Below are 22,484 nucleotides of genomic sequence, written 5' to 3'. Positions count from 1 at the left end.
TCAACAGTAATTATAGTATATTTTTTATTGATGGGATGGAATAGATTTCACACACTAAATTCATATAAGTTTTTTTTAATTGATAGCGTAATGATTCAAGTTCATATAAATGGAAATAAATAAATAAATAACTATTAAAATTAGTTCAAAACTTTGGAATTAAATTATTATTTATCATATATAGTAATTTTATTTAAATTTAGTATCCATTTATAATTTTAAAAGGCAATTTAACAAGTGTCCACATGTGATACCGTGTTATATTAAGACATGTTTAATTTATTCTATATAAATATTAATTCTTGATTTATGGAAATAAACAATTTCATTAATTATTTTCCTTTTAAACTAACCAAAAGTCTATTTTGTATCTATTTCTTTGAAAGGCTGACACAAAAAACAAATGTGATATTTATAAGTATTTATAACCTAAAAAATTATAATTTATGTTTAGTAATTGCTCTCTGGCTGCGAGTGCAAGAAAAGGTTAAAAGAGTAAAACAATAAAGGAAAGATCCGAAAATATCCTAAAAAGATTGACGCCAACACAAAAGATATATTTATTATTTAGAGAAAAAAAAAAGCGACGGTGTTAAGTTAATTAATTAATTAATTAAGTTAATTAATTACAATTACTGCATGTGAAATAAAAAAGTTGAGTTGGGTGTTCGAAAATCAGAAGGCGAGTGAATGGGGTGTGGACAGAACAAAACATAAACATCGGAGCCAAAACCAAAACCAAAACCCTCTTTCTTTTCTCTTTCTCTCCTCTTCCCTCCAAGTCCATGAAAGAGCACTGAAACGACAGCGTTTAGTCAATAGAGGAATTATGGCTCAGAAGCCTCACCTGCAACTCAAGGAGCTGGGATCCAAGCTCGAGACTCTTCCTTCCTCCAAAGACGCTATCGTCAAGCTCTTGAAGGTTTGCATTTTTCCTTTCAATTCCCCAATTCTCTCTCTTCGCCACCTCTCAAAACCTCCATTAATTTTACCTTTTCCAATTCAGGACTTTCTTCTCTCTTATCTCTTCCTTATATCCGTTGCTTTCTGTTTCAAAATAATAGGAAACTACACTCACGATTTTTCTTATTTGGCGATTTCTTTTTAGGAAATAGGATTGGTTTTAGCTTCGACGCATTCAATTTGGCGGGCCTTTGTTCCGCCGAATTTACTGCTTTAATGTCTTATTTGATTGAGAAGAACAATTTGCAGATTTAATATGCTCGGTGGAGATATTTATGATGATTTGGATGAGAATCTTTCGAGTTAGGGTAATTTTGAATCCGTGCGCTAACATATGAGAAGTTGTTAACCAGGGCGTTTACTTTTCTTGTGCTGTAATTTATTCTTAACAAGTTGCCTATGTTTTGGATAGTGATGATACTGATAAGAACTAAATTGTCATTTACAATTCTTTCTTCCTATTTTGCAACATTCATGTTTATTTGCATTTGAGATTGAAGGAGTTGCTCACTCGAGTTCGATTACTAGATCAACTATAAAGTCTTTTAATAGAATAAAAATATGAAGAGAGGACGTATATCAGACTGTGATTTTTAATGATGGACTGGATTGTTAAGTTGCTCATATGGATGTAGTCTTGAGAAAGTAGGTTGTTATAAAGCTACCGGGCCTTTGGTTTTGGTAATTGCTAATCCCCCTTGGCCCTCAATATTTGTTCCACATGCAGCAAGCAACCCCATGTCTTGCTGAATTGGACCAGTCACCTTCAACGTCAACATTGGAGTCAATGAAGCCTTTTTTTAATGCAATTGTTAAGCCAGAACTGCTGAAGCACCAAGATAGGGATGTCAAGCTTCTAGTTGCAACATGTGTTTGTGAGATAACTCGGATCACTGCACCTGAAGCTCCCTACAGTGATGACATTCTAAAGGTTCCTTTCATGTACTTAGATTGTCTAATTATTGTTTGTCTTCTATTTTACTGCTAAAATGATTTCACTTTCTGTTTCAGCCACAAAAAAAGTTGGGAACACAATTAGCGATTATCCTTTTTCCTGATCTTTGTTGAACCTCCTTGCAGGATATCTTCCACTTGTTTGTGGGTACTTTTAGAGGTCTAAGTGATACCAACGGTGCGTCCTTTGGCCGGAGAGTTGTTATATTGGAGACTCTCGCCAAATATAGATCATGTGTTGTGATGTTGGATCTTGAATGCAATGATCTGGTGAATGAAATGTTCAGTATTTTCTTTGCAGTTGCCAGGTTTGTTTATCATAGTCTTTATTGAATTATGAGATGTGGGCCAATTTAAGGGCAACAAATGCAGGTTTACTCCTGCAAGTTTCTGCAATTCACTTCCAAGATTACAGAATAGATAATTTGTAGTATTTTATTTTTTTCTGGATCATTTTTTCTCTTTGCCAATCATAAAATAATGAGAAATGGAGTAAAGATAATTTGACAAATCATACATCTTTTTGTGTCCTTGGAATTTGAATCTTTGGTTAGGGAAGTGATGTCCTGCTATATAAACTGTCTACCTAGTTGGACAAGGCTTGATTGTTGTTGTTGTTGAAACTTTAAATGACTTAGCCATTTTATTGTATGTCAGTTTTTCTTTGTTTATCCGTCTTAGTATTGTTAACGATGCCTATATGTATATTTTTTTTTTTATGCTTAGAGATGATCATCCAGAAAGTGTTCTGTCTTCTATGCAAACTATAATGGTGGTTCTCTTAGAAGAGAGTGAGGATGTGCGTGAAGATCTTTTATCTATTCTGCTGTCTAAATTAGGCCGTGAAAAAAAAGTAAGTATTTCTTTCATAAATCAATTTCCTGTTAAAGGAAGATAGCTGATTCTCGTATTGCTCTAATATTATTAAAAAACTTGGTGATGTCAATATTTAATTCCAGGCTGTTAATATGGCTGCAAGGAGGCTTGCTATGAATGTCATACAGCAATGTGTAGGAAAACTTGAACCCAGCATTAAACAATTTTTGCTATCACTAATGTCTGGAGATAGCAAGCCGGTGAACAATCAAGTGGAATACCATGGAGTTATCTATGATCTATATTGCTGTGCTCCTCAGATCTTGTCTGGAGTTCTCCCCTATGTGACTGGAGAGCTACTGGTAAATAGTAATTTAGTTTTCTTTCCTGGCTGATGTTAAAGTGATAGAAACTGGTTCAAAGAATTGGGATTAACAAAAGAAAATAAGATTTTTATTCAACAGACTCCTCTGGATGACGGAAACCCATAGTACAAAGTAAACTTTTTGGCTGAAAATTATGGCGATTTTAGAGCCTAGTTTCTCTCCACAACACGAAAACCAACTAGCTGCCTTCTTTTCTGTCTCTCTATAACAGCCTAATTAATTAACTTATTACTATAACAGGATGACCATCATTATGAAATTTATAGATGTAAATTAGATCATTGATAATACATATTTATAATGTTCAAATAAAAAATTATCTAAAGGTAAAGCCATTCATCATTGATACCTGAAACTCATAATGTTAAACCTATCATAGAAATAGAAATAAGTAACCAGAGTCAGTTAATATAAAAGAATGAAAATAACATAGCAAGAAACTCCTTTCTCATGTGAGCAGAACGGAGCAAAGGACATAAACAGAATAGTAATCACAGAACAGTGAGCAGGAGTGCTTTAGTTGTGAGTTAGTTGGAAATGCACCCACTGTAAACAGAGGAGAGATCTGTGAGAGAAGTGTGTGATTTAGCTTCTTTAGAAGGGTTTCACACTGTCTAATGATAAAAAGGGAGATCAATTTTGACATTATCCCTAAAAGTTTGATAGACAGCCTTCAATTTTGACATTATCCCATGTCACGACTAATGGTGTGACAGATGTAGAGTCAATGCTGTCAAAATTGAGGTCCTACCTAAGATCAAGAGGGAGTTGGAAAATTGGAGGAAGTAGGGTTGGTATTTCTAACATGGATTGTGTTATCATTGAAAATACAGAATTATACTTGAAGATACATTACATATATACTAAACAAACACACAACATTAATAACTTATGAATCACAAAATTTAGCTACACTTAAATTGAAGTTTCATACACATATCACCGATAAATCATAAGGACATAAAACAGAGAACAGAGTGATAGAGATGTGATAACCTCTATAGTTGAAATCAAAACTTGAGGAATAGATGCAATCGGCTGAAATCAGAACCAAGGAAGAGATCAGAATTCAGTTACAGAAGGCCAAAATCAGCAAACAAGGCATAGATGCAGATGACCAGGGACCAGAATGCAGTCACAGATTGCTGAACTCAGCTCACAAGGCAGAGGTGCATGGCCAAAGTCAGAATTCAGAATGTGCAAAGAGAAGCCAGAGAGTAGGGAGATCCCCAATGTCAGTATTTGCAAAAAGGAGGCTTTGAGTAGTAAGAAGGAACAAGGAGAGGAGGGGGTGGGAGGATTTGAGAATGCGGTGAGTGAGAGGCCACAAGGGTAGGACGTGAATGAAGGATTCATAAAATTGGGCTGGGTCATGTGAAAGCTGGTTTGACAGCCACTTTGTGAAAATTAAACACTGGCTTATTGCTGCTTCCAGCCACATTATGACATGATGCCGTCACAGCAGCTGTGTTATATTAACAAATATACTGACAATGCCCAGCTAACTGTGCCCATCCTTATTAGTCCTGCCGTACTCCTTCCTAGTTGGGGACTGGATGCTAACATGGACTGCCCATGTCTTTTTGAACAGTGCCATTTATTTCTGATATAGTAGCCTTGTTGCTATGTTAATAAACAAAAATTTTTGGGATTAATTTATGCGTTATATGTTGTGAAGGTTCTGAGTTTTGTAAAGTATGAAGTTGTACTGTTAAAGTCATAGTTATTTTTATTTCTCGTATATTTTGTCAATGGCTTTAGCAAAATTGTTGGGATTCTCACTTGTAATTTGGAATTTGTAGTCTGACCAGCTGGAAACCCGTTTGAAAGCTATGAACTTGGTTGGCGACATAATTTCTCTTCCTGGATCTTCCATTTCTGAAGCATTTCAGCCCATATTTTCAGAATTTTTGAAGAGGTTGACTGATAGAGTTGTTGATGTCCGCATGTCTGTCCTTGAGCATGTAAAGAAATGTCTGCTGTTGAATCCTTTCAGAGCTGAAGCTCCTCTAATAATATGTGAGTGCATCAAATACATGTTCATACATTCAGTCTTTTATTTGTTTCCTTTTATTGTTGTCCTATATCTGCTGATTTTAATTGAATCAATCTTAGCTGCCCTTTGTGAACGGCTGCTGGACTTTGATGAAAATGTTCGAAAACAAGTTGTGGCTGTTATCTGTGATGTGACATGTCATGCCCTAAATGCGGTTCCACTTGAAACTGTGAAACTTGTTTCAGAACGGCTCCGTGATAAATCTGTATGTATACTCTTAAATGTTTTTTTTTTTTGTTTCTACATCACAATTAACTGTTTGATTATTTTAACTACAGTATCCAATTCATCATTTACCTTTGCATTTGCAGCTACTTGTTAAAAAGTATACAATGGAAAGATTAGCTGAAGTGTATAGAGTTGTTTGTGAAAAGAGCAGTGATACTGTCAATCCTAATGAATACAACTGGATTCCTGGGAGGATTCTTAGATGTTTCTATGACAAAGATTTCCGGTGAAATACTAGTGCTATATTCTTTACCGCCTTAGCACTTATTTGGACTGCATTCCATCATTATCATCATCATCATCATCATCATCTTATTCTTTAGTACAGTTTTTTGTGTTAACAATAAAGTAATGACTGGCCCCTTTCCTTGAAACTTTATTTTAGAAGCCTAATGGAAACACTTTGTTTAGCAAATTGATTTGAACTATTTTTTTTTTCTATTAAAATGAATTATTTATATTAAATAAAGTAAAATATTTGTTTAATCCAACTAATGCTATGTAACAAGGTTTGATTACCTCAGACTCTAGTAGAATATTGAGTAGTCACTTGAGATGAGTGCCCATCAATTATTACACAATACGATATGTCTATTTTAGTATTATTTATGGATCCATTTTTTTCTACGTAAGTAAATTTTTATTTTGAATAAGCTGAGAGAATAGGTAACATTTTGAATAATCATCAACCACAAATATCTATATTTTAAGGTCAGATATATGTTTGAAATGTATTTTAGTACTATGAGTGTAAGAATTGGTCAATCCTTAGAAGAGTATGACCCCCATTTTAGTAGTAGTGATTTATGAAAATCAAACTTCTATAATGGTTTGGCTATGCATGATTGGATAGTGTAGAAAAACGGATAGAACAGTGGATTAAAATGAATCTTTAGTATATATTCTGTATTTTCATATTGATTATAATATGGATTTTGTTTTATTTAGTTTTTTTTATTTTCAGTAAAAAGTTTATGCCTTTCAAGAAAAAAAGATCTCGTGATTCTTAAAATCTGTGCTGTACTACTAGGAGGGCACAAGTGTCTTTGGCTATCTATTTGTGTTACATAAGGCCAGTGATTTCCTCGCTGTAGTTTGTTGTGTTGGTTTTTTTTGTCAATACTCTACTGCATAACTTTTTAAAGTGCAAAATCGGTTTCTTTGTGTTTTTTGTAGTGTTAGAGTTCTAATCACGGATGTTTCTCTTTTTCATATTCTTTTGCAGATCTGATATAATTGAGTCTGTTCTGTGTGGATCACTGTTTCCTGTAGAATTTTCAGTCAGTGTTATTGCTAAACATTGGATTGGAGTTTTCTCTGGATTTGATAGAGTGGAGGTAAAAGCTCTTGAGAAAATACTGGAGCAGAAACAACGGTAAGCTTGATTTATTTCTGTGATGAGCAGATGGCTTATAAAACTTCAGTGTCTCAACATCAGTGAGCAATACAAGTTTTCCCTTTTAACTATACCTGTTTGGTACAGGTTACAGCAAGAGATGCAGAAGTATCTGTCTTTGAGGCAGTTGAGTCAGGTATTTGATATTGGAGATTGGAATGATATTATCAAACGAAATCTTTCAAGGAAAAGGAATTGATTCTCATTTAAATGCAGGATAAAGATATTCCCGAGGTGCAAAAGAAGATTCTTTTCTGTTTCAGAGTAATGTCTCGTTCGTTTGCTGACCCTGTAAAAGCTGAAGAGAGTTTCCTAATTCTGGATCAATTAAAAGATGCTAATATCTGGAAGATTTTGACAAATCTTGTTGATCCAAATACTAGCCTCCATCAAGCTCGTGCCCACCGGGTAAAATAACCAATAGCCGATAGATATGTTGGCGGTATTTATTTGGGAAACCATGGTTTCAAATTGTGTGCATTAGTCTTCAAAAATACGAGAACTAATCCTTTGATATATATCACTTACCTACTCCCCCTGAATTCAGGTCACAATTTTCTCCATGTATATGTCTGATTTTTTTCTGGCCCTGTCAATAGTTGCTACCATAGATTGTACTGCCAATAGACTATGCCCTTTATGTGTTTTTACCTTTTTTGGCTGTGAATCTGATTAATTGTTCATTTAACCTGCCTGTGGATTCGACTTTTACTAGCCCTTGTCAACATAGTAATCTAGTGTTAACCTTATTATGTAATGCATTCTCTATTTAGTCTAATCTTCTGCACAACCAATATAATTGCTCTTTTAGCATCTACTAAACTACACTTCAACACAAAACAGTTTAACGAGGTTCAGAAGTTGATGTTGATATGTCATTTGTTTGTCTATGTGTCTTTTCTCCTTAAGCCATTATGAACATGTGTTATATGTGCCAATAACAGCAAACTGCATACGTTCAGTGCCATAATTCCAAACAGTATTTACTTTTAGGAGGAGGTCTATGATGTGGAGCAATATTACAAGTTTCAACATTTAAAATATAATCTCATTCTTATAACTCTGACAAAATTGTCTTATTTTTATTTTCCTGAAAGAAAGAAAGAAGCTGTACCTTGTAGTTTGTTCTTTACTGATTTTAGCTTTTTTTTTTGTTTGCAGGATGATTTGCTTAAAATACTTGGAGAAAAACATCGACTCTATGAGTTTTTGAATACCTTCTCTGTGAAATGCTCTTATTTGCTTTTTAACAAGGAGCATGTAAAAACAATTCTCCTAGAAACAACAGCTCAAAAATCTGCAGAAAATGCTCAGCATACACAATCTTGCATGAATATATTGGTGGTAAGAATATGCCATTTGGCTTTGTTCTTTTTGCACTGTTATTTAACATTTAACATTTGTCTATGAATTATAAGCAAATACTTCACAGCTTTTGCTTGTAATGACTGCAAAGCAAAGTAAGAATTTGTCTTTGCTGGATGCTGGTTGATTCTAATTAGTGAGCTAAAAGTATTGTGTCTGTCAAGTGCCAACTTATTCTACGAGCTTAAGTTGTTTGGGAAGGCCGAGGAATTGTGAACAATTTTCAAGTGGAAAAAACTCAAATCTGCATCTTCAGTGGAGGTGAAATTTAACTGAATTTTAGAATGGAGGTGTTATGAATTGAACTCTTGGCCTTGGAGAGGCATTGGTATGATTCAATCAATCAGTTCATCCTAATTGTTTGAGCTGATAAAAGAGAGCCCGAGAATGGTTTTCATAAGTGTCACATGAGTTAGGATGGTTTTCATTTTTCAATATCATATGCAATAATTTAATGGTATTTAACTCTGCTGTGAAGCAGCTGTATGGCCCAAGTCACTTTGGACATGATAATTAAGAATTACTAGAGCAATATTTTTATCTTCTTGGTATACTTCAAATTGCAGATAATTGCTCGCTTCAGTCCATTGCTCCTTCGTGGAAGTGAGGAGGAGCTGGTGAATTTACTGAAAGATAATGATGATACAATCAAGGAAGGTGTTCTAAATGCTGTGGCTAAGGCTGGTGCTACTATTCGTGAACAACTTGCAGTCACATCAAGGTACTACTGTTGTCACTGTTAGCATTTAAATGCATTTCCTTGATAGTTTTCTTACCATCTCCTTGTTCCATGCAGTTCTGTAGATCTTATATTGGAGAAACTATGTTTAGAAGGCAGTCGGAGGCAGGCAAAGTATGCTGTCCATGCACTGGCTGCAATTACAAAGGATGATGGCCTGAAGTCTCTCTCTGTTCTATACAAGGTTTCATTTAGTTTATTCATTTTATTACTCTGATTTTCGTTAGAGGTGAGCCTTGGCATGACGGTAATGTTGGTGCCTTGTGTGGACTGGTGGTCTCAAGTTCAAATACTGGAGACATCCTCTCTGCTTTCAGTGATAAGACTGGATACATCTACCCTATCCAAGCCCACAAGATGGAAGCCTTGTTCAATTTGTTGCCTTCATTCTGATTCTTCTGGTTGCCTTATGTGCAGAAACTTGTAGATATGCTGGAAGATAAAACACATCTGCCTGCAGTACTTCAGTCTCTGGGGTGTATTGCACAGACAGCAATGTCTGTCTATGTAACCAGAGAGAAGGAAATTGAAGAATTTATACTAAAGAAGATTCTGAAAAGTGATAGTGTAATGTTTCAAATCTCTTTATAATGGTGTGCTTGTTTATGGAATAAGCATGATTGTTGATTTTCATCTAAATGTGTTTTTCTGTTTCAGCAAGAAGATAACCCGAAAACATCTTGGGATGGTGAAAGCGATCTTTGTAAGCTGAAGGTTAGTATGATGAACTGTCAACTCTGTTTAAAATACTTTAGGTTATTGTTTTTGTTCTGTGATTTGATACATAAGAATATGCTTATAAGCTGGCTTCATTTTTGGAATCTTGTTCTCTCTATTTCTCACTGATCTTTCTTGTTTTTCTTTCTTCACTGCAGATATATGGCATTAAAACATTTGTAAAGAGCTACTTGCCAGTCAAAGATGCTCATGTTCGTCCAGATATTGACAGGATTCTTGATATACTCAGGAATATTTTACTATATGGTGAAGTATCAAAGGATCTAAAATCAAGGTATATATATCAGCTTCAGATTATACTTTTTATAGATTAAATAAATTTTTAAATTAGACAATGGGTTTAAATACTATGTACTCATTTATGCTTACTTGCAGTTCAGTTGATAAGGCCCATTTGAAGCTAGCTTCTGCAAAAGCAGTTCTTCGGTTGTCAAGACTTTGGGATCACAAGATACCTGTTGATCTTTTCCACTTAACTTTAAGGGTGTCCGAGGTGGGCTGAGTCTTCTGTTTGCCAAATTTCTTCTAGACTATTAATTTGTTTTCATTGCATTATTATCAAGATAAAAGGCTACTTCTGTGCATATTTAAAGGGGGTTATTAATTTGTTAAAATTTTCAATTAAATGGGGGGAATAACTGCTTATCATGGTCATCTTTTCGAGTTTTGTAGGATAGTTTCCCTCAAGTTAGGAAGATACTATTGGGTAAAATTCACCATTATATCAAAGACCGCCTTTTGGATGCCAAATATGCATGTGCTTTCTTATTGAACATATTTGGATCCAAACCAAACAAGTTTGCAGAGGTAAGTTGCTGATTCATTGTCTTTTTCAAAATTGAAAATTTTCTTTGCTTTAACTTCAATTTTGAGTTTTTGTTATTACCTCTTTGTGTTAATTCAGGATAAACAGAACCTGGCCGACATTATTCAAATGCACCACCAGTTGAAGGCACGACAACTTTCTTCACAATCAGATGCAAATTCCTTGGCCACTTACCCTGAGTACATTCTTCCGTACCTAGTTCATACACTTGCTCACAATTCATGTCCTGATGTTGATGATTGCAAGGAGTTTGGAGCATATGATGATATATACCGGTATCAGTTCTTACCCACACTAGACATGGTTTTCTGGATGCAGTATTTGAGTACTCTTTTAATAGTTTATGAAAGGAGATAATAGAATCTTCTCTAGGCAGCAGTTCTTCTAGCTTCCTTTTGGTGTTTGGTTAATGGTCCTTTTAGGAGTTTGTCTTTTGCATATCTGTGGAGAGATTTATGTGATGTGCATATTTATTTCTTTGTTTTTTTTTTCTTCTGTGTGATTTCTTTCATTCTTGCGCTTTTGTTGTCCTCTTACATTTGTGTATTCCTCTTAATAACTTCGTTGTTTACTAAAAATGGTTGTGAAAAGATTTAAAAGAGAGATCTAGAAAAGAAGGGATAGAGGAAATTTGGTTTACTTTTGGTAATTCATAAATGTTAGTGCTATTTCTAATTATTTTATGACATATTAATGTATGAAATGTTAGTATTTGACTTAAATTTGAAAGATATGAAGAATACCGCATGGTCATTATGTTGCGGCCTTCTAAAAAGTTTGCCTTTATGCCTATACCAAATTGCATTGCATTATTTCACATACTGTGGTAAGCTTATAGGTTGATGCCTACTTGTGTCTCTTTGACAGATTTTTATATTTTTCGTATGTGCTTATGATTCTGATGTGAAATATGAACGACAAATGCAACTGGGCTTATTGCCTACAAATTTATCAGACATCAAAATGTGATAGGTTGAAATGCTCATTGTTTCTGAATTTATATGTTATGAATTTTCAGGCAGTTTCACTTAATACTTTCGATGCTACTGCAAAGAGATGAAGATGTCAAGTCAGAAGTAACTACTGACAAAGAGAAGGAAATTATATCTACTATCACTTGTATCTTTCTGAGTATCAAGCATTCTGAAGATGTAGTTGACACATCAAAGTCAAAGGTTGAAATTAAATTATCTTTTCCATTATATGTTCAAAATTGCTAAAGTCAAAGTGACTAGAGACTGAACTCTTACATCTTTTATCAATGGATGTCCAGAATTCTCATGCATTATGTGACCTCGGTTTAACAATAACCAGACGCTTAGTGCAGAAGGATGTTGATTTGCTAGGATTGTCACATTTGGTTTCTCTACCTCCAATGCTATACAAAGCATCCGAGAAGGAAGGAGATGACACTGGGGTATGCTCCTTATTTTTGGTCAAATTTTGTAGTTCCTTCCAATATGCTATTTATTCTTGTTCATAATGTGCAAAGGGCCATCCAACTAAGACAGTTTTGTAGCAGCGGAGTTGCTCGCATCATATTAACGTCATATACTGATTTTTAATTTTATTAAATCGTTTTAAAATGTATGTACTGAAGTTGTAGACTTGATACTTTAACTCAACATTTGGTTTTTAATTAATAAAGTTTGCATGATGCTTGAGTTCTGCTGCATACATTGGGTGATTTTGTGACAGGGAAACATTGCCTACCAATCAAACATCATGTTATTGATGGGTGTGATTAGGGTTGTTTTGTGTAGGTTCTTTCCTTAACAGGCAATGAAGTTGGGTTCATTCATGAATATTTATTTACACTTTAATGACACTACCTCTTCTTCGAGTAAAATCTATACTGAGTAACCTAAAAGCAAATATCAATTAGCCAAGTTGTCTTTTCATTGAATAAAAGTATTATTATTTTTAACATTTATAATAGATCTTGGAATACTTTTAATAAAAATATAGTGCTAATTAATGCCTTTGAAATATTGTCAGGTAACTGAAGTTAAAAGCTGGTTGGCTGATGAAAATGCCTTGGCTCACTTTGAATCTCTTGAACTAGATATGGTATGTGAAATTCAGTGTGAAAGTGACGTGACAATTATCATTGTTTATAAATCTTGAAACATGATTTCTTTTGTGTCAGGTTCATTCCCAATCAGCGGAGAATGAAGCTTCAAAGGATGATGAAAAGGACGGAAATGAGATGCCTCTGCGAAAGATGTTAAAGCACATAAAATCCAAGGGAACCAGTGGCAAAAAGGGGAAAAGGAATAAGTCTGTGCCAGCTGAAACAAAAAAGGCAGAAAGTGATTTTGACACTGTAAATATGGCCAGACAAATTAATGGGGATAACTTAGGGACCTCTTCTAATGTGGAAGCAAGTAATGGCCACGGACATTCTTTGAGTAAGAAGGCCCTGAAGGATCTAGATTCTGCAGCAGGTAAAAAAAGACAAGCTAAAGAAACAACACCTGTTCCAGTGCCAAAACGTAGGCGGTCTTCATCTACTCATGGAAAATTGACATTATCAACTAGTATATCAAAGACATCCCGAAGAGTTTCAGGAGAAGAATCCCCTCAACCCAAACTTTTACTGGATGAAGAAGTTAACCCTGATGCAGATGGCAAAGCTATCCAGAAAAAAATGGTCAAAGGCAGTGAAAAAGATTTGTTATTATCCTCATTAAAACAAAAGGTTAACGTTTCTGATGGCTATCATAATGATGAGTTGAACAAACCTGATGAGCATGACATGATGGTACAATCTTACTGTCAAGTATATTTATGCTGGTGTGAGATCTAATAGATTAATGCTGTACACTTCTGCTTATTATTCTTTGACCTCTGTTACAGAGTCTTGATCGTGTACAACTAAGTGATAAGACTGTTAGTAACATTAACAAGTCTTCCACGGGGTCCACTAAAAAGGGGAAAAGAAAAAGTATTGCAGGAATGGCTAAGGTAAGCTCTATTACTAGCCTTCTTCTTAATCATATGTGTGGATCTTTTACGCTTTCCCCCAAACCCCCTTTCCCTACCCACCTTATCTATTTTATAATTTGTGGTCATGCAAATATCTTGGAATACACAGTTTGATAATTTGAGTTTATTTACCATATGCAGTGCACAACAAAGGGAGGTGAAATTGATATCGAAGATCTAATCGGTTGCAAAATTAAAGTTTGGTGGCCTATGGATAAGAAGTAAGTGCTAATGATAAATTTTATAGGGACCAGTTACCGAATAAAAAATAAATTACTTTTGGCCATTAGGAAGCACATGAAGAATATTCAAAGCTTTATTTGAATAAACTTCTCTACAAGCACTTACATCAAAGGAGAATAGGAATGAAAAATGAAATAATCTTCTTCCATAAGTTACAATTAGAGTATGCATAAATTAGTTTGTAGAATTTATTTTATTTAGCTTCTCTAGAAGTTGAATTTTAAGTTAATTTTCACTTACGGGAGAAACTTATTTCAGTTTTTAATTCTTATTTTCTTCTATAATGTATTTGTGGGCAATTTTAGCTAAATAGGGCCTTGGTTTTGAGTTGTTTTAGCACATTTTTTAATATAAATTGCTTGCAAATTCAGGTGCTTCTACTGGATACTGCTTTCTTATATTTCTTAGTCTTCATTCTGAATCTGTTTGCATTAACTTATGTGACATTTTTCTGGCTCTTCACGTCCTCTAAAATTATTTTACTCATTTTCTTCACATAATCTCTATTTGTTCTCATGTTGGCGCCTTTGATGTTCTGTAGATTTTATGGAGGCACCATTAAGTCCTATGATCCTTTGAAAAGGAAGCATGTGGTAAGCTGATGCTGAACTTGCCCTTAGGATTTGGTACACTGTTTTTCTCCCGGCTGTATGTTAACTATTACTTACAATCATGAAACAATGTTACTCTGTCATGTCATGTGGAAGATATTATATGAAGATGGAGATGTAGAAATACTCCGATTGGAAAAGGAGCGCTGGGAGCTTGTTGACAAGGGCCGCAAATCTACTAAGGTATCTGGTTTTTCTTTACTTCGCTCTTCCTTTCTTTGAAGTATTTATTTATTTTCTATTTCCAGTAAAATATATTAGTCACCATTAAATAAGTCTAAATAACTGATGTATTTCTTTTTTAAATTTCTGGCCAGAAGATAAAGCTCTCCTCACTTGAAGCGTAAGTATCCGCTTGGCATATTGATTTTTATTTAGTTGGTTTTCCAAAATACATAGTCATAAAATGGTTATTAAATTTTAAAATTAAGATAATAAAGTTAATTGAATACATGTTGTCTACTTTAAGGGAATTGTTAAAATTTGTATATACTACCTAGCTTATTACATGGTCTTATAGACCTGTACCCTGTGGTCTCCATTTTATGCACTCATTTTTGTGATACTTTCATACTTTGTAGTTCTGGGCAAAAGCACAAAGGTTCAAGTGGCTCATCACGTAAAAAAGCGAAAAAAATGTAAGTGGAACCAGAGATCCTTATTGCACATTTTTTTTTTAAACTTGTGTTAGGCATCACTATTGCACATATGTGATTTTGTTATATGTTCTATTTATTACAATTTGTATGCTTGTTTCATTCTTTTTATCGGCTTGTATACTTTTTCCTTGTAGAATCAACGGTAATCAGCCTTCTAGCAAACCTGTAAACCGTGCATCAAAAAATAATTTGCATCATGAGGATGCCAAAGAGACTTCGGAGATGTCAAATCCTAAAGAAACGGCAGCCCCTAAAGCCAATGAAATGTACTCAGGTAAATATATCTTAAAAGACATTATATAGCTGAACGTTAAATTTACTTTGGAAATGAATATTATACGTAAAATATATCAACTGCGGTGACTTTGGTTCCTCACTGTGTTAAGACCATGGTGGTCTCAAGTATGTATCACATGAATCATGATCTCCAAGTGAATCCCACAATTCTAGCAGAGTGGTGCTAACATGCCGTGTGGATTTCATTGGAAACACAAGCGATATGCCACGACAATGTTGTTGAGTCTCCAATGACGTTGTGAAGTAGGTGATGCAGGCAATCGTAGCTGCCATATCGTTGTAGGTTTGAACTGCATCCTAGGCTTGCATCCTCGTCAAGGGTATTTCCATGAGTTTGCAAATGTTGAATCCAGCTAGTGGGTAAGAGATAGAAGTCAGTGATTAAGGTTTTAGGAACAAAAACAAGATAAGGAAAGAAAACCAGGTCAGGCGTGGACCTTAGGTATGGGTCTTGCCTTCAAACATGGTTGTCTTCCTCCACCCCCATACTTTCTCGTGACACTCCCATAATTTAAAAAATGACCAGTGTCCTTGTTTATATTTTTTTGTATTATTTTCCGGAATAGGCTTCAAGAAAGCACAATTGTATTCTGGATAATGCAATCTGTCCGGAAAAAGTGCACCCTCCATAATTTCTGAAACATCCTTTTTCTTTAAATTCCAGATTAGGTCTGCGATGGAAGCAATCACAATACCCATCCCTAGAGAAAAAATTCATCCATCTCCATACCCAAATCTAACGAGTATAAGTTTTTGTTCCATTCTCATCACTACATGGTAACGGGTATATCCATACCCATTCTTTTACTGTTTTAATATCAATTAATTATTTTTTATAAAATAATAAAAAAAACAGTAAAGGAAAGATAATATTATTAAATATTCAAATTTTAAAAGGAATGTTGTTCTTTAATATCAAATATTTAGAAATAAATTATATTATAATTATATACATTTCAAATTAGAATACCAAATAAGATTTCATGATAACCAAAACATTTATTAAATTTGTAAACATTAATTAAACCTAGTTGGTAAAATTTAAAAGTATTTAAAAAAATACATAAAAGGAAAATAAATATTCAAATTATAAATTATTTTAAATGTCTATTTACTTTAAGTTTAATAATTTAAATGGAAATGAGGATTCGACATGAGGGTGATGGGACGGATATGTACATCCCTATTTTCATACCTAATCGAAAAAGTTGGATATTACCCGTTAATATGGGATTTCTGTCAAAACGGGGACGATTTCGAACAATATCCACGGGATGGGTTTATTTGCCATTTCTACTAATGCATTGTAGGTTTGAACTGTGTCGTAGGCTTGCATCCTTGTCAAGGATGTTCCGATGAGTTTGCAAACATTGAATCCAGTCAGTGGGTGAGGGATAGAAGACATCACTAAGGGTTTAGGAACAAAGAAAAGATAAGGAAAGAAAGCCGCGTTTTGGGTATGGGTCTTTGCTGCCTTCAAACTGGATTTAAAGAAAAAGACAATAGTGTCCTTTTTTTCTATTATTTTCCGGATTAGACTTTCCATAAAGCAACAAATTGTGTTTCGGATAGAACAATCTCTAGTTATAATGCTACCTGTGGTTATGGGATTAACAGCTACGGATTGAACTTTCTGGAAAAAGTGCTCCCCTGCCACATTCTGGAACATGTTTTTCTTATTCCAAATTAAATAATCCAGAATAAACATATTTTGTTATTCTACAAGAAACATGTTTCTTTAATTCTGGATTAGGTCATCCGGAATAAATTATGGGGTAATTTTTATAAACTCATGTGTTTATTTATTTTGTGTATTATAAATAGTTAATTGGGCTGCAACTTTAACTTAAAGGGCCAACAAACAGTTTAGAGTCTGTTTTTTTTGGAAGGATAGCCTAGACGTAAAATTATGTCAATATATATTTGTTTTCATATTTCGTGTTACCTTGTGTTAAAATGATTCTAAAGATATGTTTTTAGTTATTGATCACGAATCTTATTTTTCACGTTTCAAAAATAGCCTTTAGGATGCATACTTCCTATCGCGATTCAACTAGCTTGGTTACGACTTGTGCTTCATTTTTTTTTTCATCATTTTCTTAAGAGAAATTTTTTTTCAAGGTGATTCAGAAGAGGAATTGACTGGAGGGTTTGAGGAAATCACGAGAAAGGAGAAGTCTATCAAAGGTACAAAATCAGGTTCCAGAGGAAAAAGGCTACGGAAAGAGAAGAATTTTCGCTATACCGAAGAATCGAATGAAGAGAGGCAGGATTATAATGAGATGGTTTCTGAAGATAGAGAGAGTGTCCCACAAGATAGTTCCGAAGAGAGAGAATTGGATAAATCAAATGGAGCCTTGAGGGAAAATATTAATGGAGAAGAATTAGATTCTGAAAGGCGTGAAGATGATAGCGATGCTGGAAGTAGTCCTAGAGAAATGGCTAGATCACATATAGAGCCTTCAAAGAGTCGTTATGATGATGAGCATGACACAAAAGCAGAGATTTCTGATGACGTGCCTCTGGTAAATAACTCTGCTATTGCAGCACTCATGTTATTTTAGTGTTTTCTAAGCTCATAATTTGATGTTGATTGATGCAGAGTAAATGGAAGCGTAGGATGGGTAAGAAAAGCTCGAGGAAAGAACAATGAGCAGTTTAGCTGTTGCGATTTTTGTCTGTGAAGATTGCAGCGGAGTTGATGCTGTTGTACAAGTACAGGTTTTTAGCTTGAATGATGACTGCACTGCCAAATTGGAGATCTTTTAGTTATTAACATTAATAAATATGCTTAGCAAGTCTTGTAGCCACCCTGTAGAGCATAAAATAACAGCAGTCATCCCCATGTTTATAAAGAAAAAATGGTGACACTTTTGGTTTCTTTAGGGCTATGTTTCTGCTAAATTACCTTCAATTATTAGTTTAGGGGATAGGATTATGAATATGATTTATCTAGGTGCCGTTCATCCTTCCAACACAATTGATATAATTGATTCGGTCAATCAACAATGTGTACAGCTATACTTGGGGATAATTGCATCTGTATCTTTAGGACTTCAGCATATTTGTACTTCGCCACATACAATTGAAAAAGGTGACCTTATCATTCTCTCCTTAATTTATATATTAAACCAGTTGCACCAAACTGAACGACGAGTACATGGAGTTAAAGCAAATCAACCAGTGTATCAGATTAGATACCATCTTTAATGAGGAGAATTGAGTAAATTATCCCAGGCCTGTAATAGATGCAATCAAACCATTTTTAATTTAGTACAATTTTTTATTTTATAATGATTAATTTTGGCATGTTTTTGGTGAGTAAGTTGTGAGATTTAAAGTGGAGAGACCAATGAAAATCATGGAACATTCTTCACGTAATATTGAGCATTCTGCTCTCGCCGAGTTTTAACCTTACAAATGAGGTGCAAACGTGTACGATCAATTTAACATATCTTACTTTAACTTTTCTTCTTAATTAAAATGTTATTCGATGGCTAAAATTAATGGAAGGAAATATATAAAAAATATAAAGAGGATTCCATTATTGGATTGATGTGGTCAAGTACATGGGTAGGAAGAGTAAGATGCTTAAATCGGTTTGTAGACATAATGTTTTGGTTTTACCAACCTCATAATAGCTGGTCTGAAAATTAAACTCTTTCAAACAAGAATGGTCACAGTGAGGGTCTTTCCTGTTCATTCACAAGTTTCTTTTTCTTTTTTGAAGTAAAGTTTTAGTAATAAATTAGTTTGAGTGGGTGAAATTATAAATAGAAGACCAAAATTTCAAACATTTGTAAACTTTGTTCATTATTAAAGAAAGATTTCTGAATACGAATGGTAAAAAGCAACAAGAAAGGAAATTTGTCAGATACAGCGAGCATTCATTTGTTCAAACCACCATCAAGTCTGGTCAACGGTCAATCCTACGACAACAATTGACCGGCACCTGGCGTTTCGTATTGTTGTGGCTTTGTATTTACCTGCAGCAGTGGGTGGACGAGGACATTCCTCTGGCATTAAATTTGAGTGAGACGAACACCAACAATCTCGAACTTTCTTTCGTATAGTTTTAGTTTACGCTATTGTTGGGTATGTGGGCATGCTAATTTAGTTCAATTTGTTGCTTCTCTGTATTCTCTATCTCAGTTCACTGCATGCTTTTTGTTGTTGTGGCGGAGTTGATTAATAGATATTTGTCACTTTTTTAGGAGTAAATGGATGAACAATTGAGGTTGCTAAAAGTCATTGTTGTGCAAGGGAAAAGATTAGTGATCCGGGATTTCAAGAGCAGTGACCCTTATGTTGTTGTCAAGCTGGGGAATCAGGTAACTTGGATATACATTTCAATTTTACCTTATGTCTACTTTTCATATCAAAAGCCTTACACGTTAGAACACTGTAAATGATTCATTATCATGAATCAGACAGCAAAGACCAGGGTCATCCATTGTTCCTTGAATCCTGTTTGGAATGAAGAGCTGAGTTTCACTCTGACCGAACCTTTTGGACTTCTGAATTTGGTGAGTTTCCTCATTCACTTTGAGATTTGAAAATCCAAAAAAAAATGTGAGATTTAAAATTCAGTTCTCTTCAGTTGATTGAAAGGAAGAAAAATCTTGAGATGACCTAAAAAGAGAAGTAAAAGAGTATAGAATTAAGGGTTTATTGATTTGCAGCTTGTAATGTGGTGGGCAGTGGTAAGAGACCTGGATAGTTTGCACTGGATCTATTGTTCAAACTTCTTGTGTGAGGTTACTGATTATGTCTTAGTTACTGATGTTGTGTGAGTGCTGGTTTTTGCACAGGAAGTGTTTGACAAAGATTTTCTGAAGGCTGATGACAAGATGGGGAATAGTTATCTGAATCTTCAACCATTGATGTCTGCATCAAGACTAAGAGATATTTTAAAGGTGTCCTCTGCCTCTGGTGAGACAACATTGAGGAAGGTGACACCTGACACTGAAAATTGTCTTGCTCGTGAAAGCAGTATCAGTTGTGTTAATGGTGAAGTGGTACAAAATGTTTGGTTAAGGCTTCGTGGGGTTGAGTCTGGGGAGCTACAATTGACCATCAAGTTGATCACTTCCTCAAATTAATGTATATTGCAACTTTTTTTACTCTTTTGATCAACTCTTCATATTCAAATTAAATTGCTTGCATTCCATTGCAGCATAGTTTAGTTTTGAAGCTGCATATTCAAATGAAATTGTTTGCATTCCCTTGTATTGGATCACAGATTAGTGGATGAAAAGCTAGTTACTTCACCCTTCTTATATTAGCCATGAACAACACCTCTTTCACATTTCTGATTTTGGTGATTTGTACTTAATGGAACAGAAATGTAAATTTAACAAGTTTATAAGTCAAATAATTTACGTACAGAAGTAAAATCTTGGAAAAATTCTATTGTTATTATGAGATATGATGGTTGGACCAATGTGAATGTGTTTATCTTTTACAAATTTATATATTATACATTTGTTTCTTTGACCTAGAAAAAAATTCTTTCACACTGTGATTTAACAACCTTTATAAGAGAAAAGTAGTCTGAACAAAAATTAATTATTGTATTTCTAAAAAAAATAAAAATAATGAAGAACAATGTGAAATGATGTAAAAAATAATAATTCTAGAATGAAAACAACATTATCCTTTGACTTATTAAAATTATAAATATTTCTTTTCAACAAAAAAACTATTTATAACACAAGTTTAACTGTGATTTTCTTTTTTCATTTCAATTGTGGAAATTTATCCCATACATAAATATGTTTACAAAATTAAATTAATTTAGAAATTATGAAATTATTTGAAAGTGATTATTCAGTTGATCAAAGTTTACTTTAGTTAGTAGAAATCTTATACAAAACTCATTTAAAGTTTCATAATAATGTAACATAAGTTTTGACCACGTGTGACTTAACATTGAATTCAAATCCATTTTTAAAATTAATATTATAAATAAATTGTCAATTTTAGTGTTGATATATCCAACTTAATGAATGTAGGTCTAAACATTATTTGGGAGCAGAGTGGGTTAAGGGTCTATTCGTGAATACTATGGTTGCGGGTCAAATAGGAAATACTCTTTTGTCCATCTTTTATTTGATAGCATTAAGATATTTTTTGTTGTAATTTTTATTTAAATGATAAAATTATTTTTGTAAATTTTATTCATATTTTTTATAATTTAAAAGATTAATTGTTATAATAAAATATTATTTATTCTAAATTTGTAAATGTAATATAAATTTAAATGTTAAAAATTTACATCAATTAAAAATAAAATAAATTTACAACAATATAATAAAATATTATTTTATTAATATTAATATTAAGTCTTAAAATTAAAATTTTTATCACGTTATATGATCATATTTTAATAGATTTTTTTTCAATAGTTATATATATTGAAGTTAAAATTATAATTAACATTTTTGCATGTTTTAAGACTTGACTTTTCAGATTAACTTTATTTAATAAATTTGTTCATATTTTGATTCTTTTCGGTCCAATTTCAACTTTTTATTTATCATATTTTGACTTTTTTCAAACCCAAATAAATAAGACCAATAAAATAAGTAGACAAATTAATCCATGGTTTTTAGTGAATAACGGACTATCCGATTGAGCCTAATTTATTTGAACAAATGCAACACTCACGGGTTTTTAATTTTATATTTCACAATTCATTTCACTTATCTATTTAATTAGTTATGCTATTTTATCATAAAATAAAAACTATAAGTGTTACCTTATGAAAATTACTTTTAAATGTTAACAGATAACTAACTTATGAAAAAATAGCCATGTTAATAATATCTACGAATATTAAAATTAGATTTTAATACTAAAATTTAACGACTTCTAATTGTTTCATTTAAAATGTTTTCTTTTAAAACATTAATTCAACATATGATGAAAATTAAAATTTAAGGTAAAATTTATTGAATCTCTGAACTCAGTCAAGCTTTTTATTCAACCTCTCTCAATCTTCACACACTTTCTAGAAACACGATTATTCATTTTTTTTTTATTTTAACTAAAAAAATACAAATAAGATAATAATATTTTGATAAAGTAATTTTTTAAGTAAAAAGAATACTATTTTATTACTTTGTTTTGATTAAAAGATAAAAATTTATTTATTTAATTCTACTTATAAAACTTTATTAAGTTTGTAAGAAAAATTTGTCAACAAATAATTTTTCAT

The 22,484-nt window shown here is 33.3% G+C and overlaps 2 protein-coding genes across 6 annotated transcripts; both read left to right on the top strand.

Annotated features, from left to right (window-relative positions):
- Positions 1–675: 675 nt before the first annotated feature.
- On the top strand, positions 676–18,410 carry LOC114178677 (sister chromatid cohesion protein PDS5 homolog A-like). 4 transcript variants are annotated; one of them, XM_028064723.1, is made up of 33 exons: positions 676–922; positions 1,691–1,894; positions 2,044–2,225; positions 2,644–2,770; positions 2,877–3,095; positions 4,922–5,138; positions 5,235–5,380; positions 5,487–5,629; positions 6,629–6,778; positions 6,887–6,935; positions 7,016–7,207; positions 7,961–8,143; positions 8,731–8,885; positions 8,961–9,087; positions 9,321–9,470; positions 9,561–9,617; positions 9,779–9,915; positions 10,017–10,134; positions 10,314–10,448; positions 10,546–10,742; positions 11,486–11,642; positions 11,741–11,884; positions 12,466–12,537; positions 12,617–13,231; positions 13,327–13,434; positions 13,597–13,676; positions 14,240–14,291; positions 14,406–14,492; positions 14,630–14,652; positions 14,891–14,947; positions 15,103–15,242; positions 17,396–17,790; positions 17,868–18,410. In XM_028064723.1, exons 1-33 carry the CDS (start codon positions 830–832, stop codon positions 17,916–17,918), a joined length of 4,962 nt encoding a protein of 1,653 aa, XP_027920524.1. In that variant the 5' UTR covers positions 676–829; the 3' UTR covers positions 17,919–18,410. The 4 variants fall into 4 exon arrangements, with proteins under 4 accessions (XP_027920524.1, XP_027920522.1, XP_027920523.1 ...); XM_028064721.1 differs by having other exon boundaries at positions 17,387–17,790; XM_028064722.1 differs by having other exon boundaries at positions 14,627–14,652.
- Positions 18,411–18,878: 468 nt separating this feature from the next.
- Positions 18,879–20,652, top strand: LOC114178678 (protein C2-DOMAIN ABA-RELATED 11-like). Of its 2 annotated transcripts, none has more exons than XM_028064725.1 (4): positions 18,879–19,297; positions 19,480–19,596; positions 19,696–19,791; positions 20,077–20,652. In XM_028064725.1, the coding sequence occupies exons 2-4, from the start codon at positions 19,486–19,488 to the stop codon at positions 20,365–20,367; spliced, it is 498 nt and encodes a 165-aa protein (XP_027920526.1). In that variant the 5' UTR covers positions 18,879–19,297; positions 19,480–19,485; the 3' UTR covers positions 20,368–20,652. The 2 variants fall into 2 exon arrangements, with proteins under 2 accessions (XP_027920526.1, XP_027920525.1); XM_028064724.1 differs by having other exon boundaries at positions 18,921–19,360.
- The last annotated feature ends 1,832 nt before the right edge of the window (positions 20,653–22,484 follow it).

This window comes from Vigna unguiculata, chromosome 3 (genome assembly GCF_004118075.2).
Source record: "Vigna unguiculata cultivar IT97K-499-35 chromosome 3, ASM411807v1, whole genome shotgun sequence".
Classification (NCBI taxonomy): Eukaryota; Viridiplantae; Streptophyta; class Magnoliopsida; order Fabales; family Fabaceae; genus Vigna; species Vigna unguiculata.
This window is presented reverse-complemented; position numbering and strand designations above follow the sequence as displayed.